Source organism: Colobus angolensis, unplaced genomic scaffold (assembly GCF_000951035.1).
Source record: "Colobus angolensis palliatus isolate OR3802 unplaced genomic scaffold, Cang.pa_1.0 Scaffold315, whole genome shotgun sequence".
NCBI lineage: Eukaryota > Metazoa > Chordata > Mammalia > Primates > Cercopithecidae > Colobus > Colobus angolensis.
In genome coordinates, this window is record NW_012116433.1 from 1,943,493 (window position 1) to 1,949,836 (window position 6,344).

Here is a 6,344-nt window from a genome sequence, read left to right on the forward strand (position 1 = left end):
TCACATCTCCTCAACTCTGACCCTTTTGCCTCCCTCTAACAAGGCCCCTCTGATTACACTGGGTCCACCAGATTATCCAGGATAGCCTCTCTGTCTCAATATCCTTAATTTAATCATATCTGCCAAGGGTTTTGTTTTGTTTTGTTTTTGCCATTTAAGGTAACATATCCACAGGTTCTGGGGATTAGGACGTGGACATCTTTGAGGCAGACAATTCTCAACCTACCATACAAGGAAACCAGTAGGTAAGGTTCTACCACCTACTAAATGGATCATAAACAGCACTTCTTCTGATCCTTCAACAACTCTGTGAAATGTATGACAGGATTTGCTTTTAAAGTTGAAGAAATCAAGCCTTGGTGCAATTTGCGATTCTGCCCATGGTTAAATAGTGGGGAGGCAAACCCAGGTCCCTGAACCCAGCTCGAGCCTGCCTGCCTCATGGCCCTGCCTCCATTCACCTCTCCCCTTCATGTCTACTTCCTCTTTCCTGTCTGGGCCTGTTCCCCAGCTCCCTGGACAAGCTTGAGCTGCTGTTTTCTAGCTTGTCATGTGCTCCTGATGACAGTGTAGCCACAGGTTGATCTTAGCGATTGCTGATTGAGCGAGCTGAGTGGCTGTCCCTCAGAATCTTCTCTTAGGCATTTCTCTTGCCTTCCTTTATTCAGTAAGTGTTTTGAGCTTATTGTGCTGGGTGCTAGAGTAGCAGGGAGGACAGACCTAAGCTGAAGATTACAGGACAATCTAAGTGACACCTGCTAGCTCAGACATAGAGACTACAGCATCATAGGGAGCCAGAGCAGGGAGTTCCAAGCCCTGGGAACTGTACGACTCTTTCTTATTGACCCTTAAGCAAAAACCTAAGCTCCAGGGAAGCAGAGGCAGCAGCTTGAGCTCCCTGATTGACCAGATACGATTAATCTTTGTTTCTCTGTGCTTTGAACATGACTGTGCTCCATAAATATTAAAAAGTTGGGAAGAGGGTGAAGACAGATACCCCAAAAGGAGCAAACAGTGTCTGAAACCAGCAAAGGGTTAAAAGTTACCAAAGAAGGTGCTCCTGCTTTCGGTTTGTCTTTTTTTAACCTAGCAACTGATGACATTGCATATTTTCCCCTGTTCTTATTGGGAGAAGGCTTGTGTGTCACTCAGTTGCTAAATCACCCAAGAGGTTCTCAGAAGGGACCTGTCAGTTTTAGGTTTAAAGAACCCAGAAAGAGAAGGACTATAGGGGAACTGATGGTGTTCCTGTTACCTCTCATCGTTGTAGTAATGGTGAAGCACAGCGATTCCCGTGAGTATCCCACGTTCTCTTCTCTCCTAACTCCAAGTTGAGGCAGCCTAGAAGGAACAGCTTTTCTTCCTAAAACTTGTGGCGAAAAATATAGAAGCCAGGGGCAGAAAAGTTGTATTACACTCAGGACTCCAGGAGCAATGGACTACCTGAACAGTTTCCCAGTTCATATTTGTAGGATTTTGATATCACCACCTTCTGAGGGAGGGGGTTCTAGAAAGACTCTGGAACGTCCCCACTTTCCCTCTGAGCATGGCCTCCTTTCTTTTCTGCTCATATTTTTTCTTTTACTTTTGTTTCTCGTCTTTTCTAACTTCCAGAGTCTCGTGAGGATGTAGTCAGAGTTTCAGGGGCGTTAACAGTGGAGCAGATCCATTGTTGAGGTTTATTTATGTTTTCCCTCCTCAACACAAGCCCTACCTATAACAAAAGATCCAAGAAAGATAAAACGATGGCTCTGGCTTTGTTTACTGGCAGTGAGAAATATTAATCGAGTAGAAGGGAGAGTTTTTCATTGTTTGGGGAGCTCAAGTCACTGTAGAAGCAAATGCCTTCTGTTGCCTCAAATAGGCAAAAAGGCCCATAGGCTAGAACCACCAGGCTTCTCTGCCCTAGGCACCTGCTCTCTGGGCTGAGAACTAGTATTGGTGGGCAGTGTACCACCAGTAGACTTGGCCACCACCATAGTGTGACTGATGGACATGAGAGGAAGGAGTTCTTTCAAATCACCCATGCACATAGAAAGTGGAATGATTGACAATGGAGATTTGGAAGGGCGAGGAGGGTGGATGATGAGAAATTATTTAATGGGTACAATGTGTGTTACTTGGGTGATGGATACCTTAAAGCCCCAACTTGACCACTACACAGTCTATGCTATAATAAAATTGCACATTTACATTGTAAACTTACACAAATTAAAAAATTTAAAAATCATATGGCTGGGAGTGGTGGCTTACGCCTATAATCCTAGCACATTGGGAGGCCAAGGCGGGCGGATCACTTGAGGTCAGGAGTTTGAAACCAGCTTGACCATCATGGTGAAACCCCATCTCTACTAAAAATACAAAAAATTCGTTGGGCATGGTGGTGCACGCCTGTGATCCCAGCTACTCGGGAGACTGAGACAGGAGAATCGCTGGAACCCAGGAGGCAGAGGTTGCAGTGAGCCGAGATCATGCCACTGCACTCCAGCCTAGGTGACGGAGTGAGACTCTCTCTCAAAAAAAAAAAAAAAAAAAAAAAAAAATCCATGTGTTAATTGTTCAAATATTGATTGATGGCCTACTATGTGCCAGGCACTTTGGGGGATATGGCAGCAAACAAGACAGACATAGTCTCTGCTTCCATGAAAATTTAATCCAGAAAGTCTTATCATTTATGGGAAAGATTGGGGGTGAGGGTAAGAGGCAGAAGATGAAAGAGGAAAGAAGGAGGGAGGTAAAGGGTGATATTTTTGGAAGTGAAAAAGCTTATATATTACCTGCATGTGATTCTCAAAGAGCTCTCCGATAATATGGAATAATATTCCTTAAACATATTATCTCCTATGACAATCTCACTATTTGTGGTAGGTGAAGAAAATATCCCCATTTAAAGATGAGGTCTAGATTTTTCTCTAGGCCTAGAGAGTGACCACGCTGAACATAATGAGCAACCTGAAGGAGACTGCAGATCTTCCGGCCCTCGGTCCAGGGCTGTTCCCCAATGTCACTGCACCTCTGGGTGTGAAGACTTGTCACTTTGGTAATTGGGGGGACAGGAAATAAAACAAGTAAGTTATAAAGGCAAGGGAAGGTCACTTGGTGCTGGCTGTTCTCTTTTGACTCCTTAGAGTGCGTCCTTCTCTGTTCTGTTCTGTGTCCTTGAGGCTGACTGCTAGACTGCATCACCTAGATTCTCTTGCAAACTGATTTCTGCTTGGGTTCACACAATGGGAGACACTGAAGGAAGAGAGGTCAGAGAGCAGGGAGGAAAGAGAGGCTGGGATACATCTTTCTTGCTCCTTCCCCACTTTCAGTAATGTCTTTGGCAGTAGCTGTGTTCTTCTGTAATGCTGTCTTTCCTAAATAACCCCTTCTTCATGGTTCTAGCTCCCATTGGGCTTCAGTAACAGTATTTGCTGTTCTTCTCTCTTAAGCCCTAGGGGTGATAATGGCTTCCCATAGTTGTTAGCCTGCGAGTGCCCATCATCCTTGCTTGTTCCTGTAACCTTGACCATATCTCTGCAAGGAGTCCCTTCATTAAGGTCTCCTCACATGACCCATCTGGCTTGAAGGCTGTTTCCTGCTAGGACCCTAACTAAACATTCCTGGGCTTTGAGGGACACTGGCTGGGAAAGGATGAGATTATGAAAAAAGACTTGGTCTACTTAGTATTTATGCCTAGTGCTAGCCCTGAATGGGAGCTATATACCAGTAATAGATGGGGAAACACAGGAGGAGATACTGAAGTGTTGTGGGCATACTCCAGGAAATGTCAACATAACTCCAATATCACTTCCAGTGTGTTGCTTTCATCGACTCCATAGCCTGCAGTTGACTCCTCCTTCCTTTGTGCTCCCGTAGCTCCTGTTCACAGTTCCATAATTTTTCATTTACAAAAATCTTCCCTTTGAGGCTCTCCTTAAAGACAGAAAGAGATATCTTCATTTTCTTCTTATTTCTCTGGTACTACCTAGTGCCCAACAGGCACTTAGTAAATGTTTGCTGGGTGAATTTATGTTCGGAGGTAATGTCCCTAAGAAATCAGTTATTTGACTCGGAGCCATAGAAAGCTTGGGCAGTAATAATGACTGCAAATTCAAAACTGTGGCTTACTGTAGTTGCAGGATTTGTATTAAAAAGGTGTTTCATGCTTTTACAACTCATCTTGTTCTTCATTTCAGCCTGCGTGAAACTGTGAATTGGAATTGGTGATATGGGTGGGTGTAATCAGACTGGGGGCTGGCATGAGATTTCTCATTCATAGCCATATGTGGTTTGTGTGTTTCATCTTGACATAACCAAGGTCAGTCTCTTGGTATTACTTATAATTTTATGGCTGTATCAATCTGCTATATCAATCTACTTCATGAATGGTGGAGTCCTTCACAGGCGAGGTCTGATGATGGATAAGCTCCCTAGGCTGCCAACTGGGCTAGTGTTAAAAAACAGACTTGCATATTATCTGCTTAGAAGTGACCTTGAGTTCAAAGAGTTAACATGAGAAAATATGGGCGTTTTCTATAGACTTTATTAGATAGGCTTCAGTCTGTTTCCATGGAGCTGTTGCCAAGGTACAGACCATAGAAATTCCTCCAAGACAATGTTTCACTCCCTTAAGGCCCTCTTCTTAATTGGCGTTGAATCTATCTAAACTTGAGAAATTCAACTAATTTGTAAATTTTTATTTTGACTAGTTGAAATAGCTGTCTATTATCACTTGACCGCAATCCTCCTACCCCACAGTATTGCTAAGAACTGGAGGGAAGGAACCTAAGTTAAAGATCAAACACATGACTCTTTGAACAGTTATTTTAGGGAACTCAAATTGAGACAGATGACAAAGGATGTTTTTTCTGATGTCTGAATTTATATTTATTGGGGAAAATATTTGAAGAGTATACATCTTAAGTCACGTTTTGTTGTAACTTCAAAGGATCATTTTAGAAGACTAAAATTTATAGAATTGAGATTTTCGGGGAGACATGAGACATGTAGTCATCATTGTGTACAGAGAATACTGAGGGAAAAAAGACAGCAGAGCTCATTCATCCGTTTTCCAAAACTCCACATGGTCCTTCAGGGCTCACTTCCTTACTCCATTCACATCTCTGCTCAAATGCCACCTGCTCTGGTCCCTCTATCTAAAAGATCAGGCCTCCTCTCCACTCTCTCTTTTCTCTGCTTTACTTTTCTTCATAACCTTTATCTCCACCTGGCCTTGTATTATGTATGCATTTATTGGCGATCTCCTGTCTAGAAATTAGCTCAGAGGGCTGGGACTTTCATGTCCCAGCATGGGACCCAGCAGCTAGGACTGTGCTTACTGGACATTTAGAAAAGAATAAACCTGTATGAAGTGAGACACTGGCAACCTTCAAAAGGGTAGCCTCAGAAAAGTAGCTCACAAGCCAAACTTGTCACAGTTGCCACTTTTATGCTCTCAGTAAATTCCTGTAGTTAGACAAGTCATTAGGAGAGGGGACTAATGGTTCTTGCTGCACATAGAACCATAAACATGGTCTGAGATGTGTCCAAAGGTCCCCATAACTAAAAATATCGCCACCTACTTCTCCCCTCATTCCCACGATGCTCGAAATTCCAAAGAGTGATTCCCAGGAATCATCATCATTTTGACCTTATTAAGGCATTGGACTGCTTGAGAGAGCCAACAAATAATCAAACTGTGTTGACCTGGTTATCCAATCAGGACTCACAGCCACCTGTGTGTAGGAAGGTCTGGAGCCTGTGGCCCCAGGGACTGGGAAATCAGAGGCAGTGAGTCATCCTTGACACAAGGGGGCGGGAGAGAGCAGTGATAATCCAGGGGCTGGAAGCCTGAGACAGCCTGGCCTAGGAAGCACCCTCTACACTAGGGAGAGTTGGGTAGTCTTAAGGTAGAGGGACTTCCCATAGAGAGATCACAGTGTGATTCCTGGTTCCTTCACTTACGGATTCTAAGGATGATCTTGGGCAATTAATATCTCTGCACCTGTTTTCTTTTCTTTTCTTTTTCTTTTTTTGAGATAGAGTTTTGCTCTTTTTGCCCAGGCTGGAGTGCAACGGCGCGATCTCGGCTCACTGCAACCTCCGCCTCTGGGGTTCAAGCGATTCTCCTGCCTCAGCCTCCCGAGTGGCTGGGATTACAGGCATGCGCCACCACACCCAGCTAATTTTTTGTAATTTTAGTAGAGACAGGATTTCTCCATGTTGGCCAGGCTGGTCTTGAACTCCTGACCCAGGTGATCCGCCCGCCATGGCCTCCCAAAGTGCTGGGATTACAGATGTGAGCCACCATACCCGCCTCTCTGCACCTATTTTCTATCTGTGGGTTGGAATTATAAGAC

At 44.1% G+C, this 6,344-nt stretch overlaps 1 protein-coding gene across 1 annotated transcript in view; it reads left to right on the forward strand.

Annotated features, from left to right (window-relative positions):
• The first annotated feature begins 575 nt into the window (after window positions 1-575).
• The window catches only part of LOC105518244 (major histocompatibility complex class I-related gene protein), a 22,954-nt gene continuing 17,185 nt past the window's right edge, over window positions 576-6,344 (forward strand). The window contains exons 1-2 of the mRNA XM_011951152.1: window positions 576-667; window positions 1,091-1,294. Of these exons, the coding sequence (XP_011806542.1) occupies window positions 1,240-1,294 (55 nt within the window). The 5' untranslated portion in view covers window positions 576-667; window positions 1,091-1,239. The remainder of the gene's footprint in view (window positions 668-1,090; window positions 1,295-6,344) is intronic.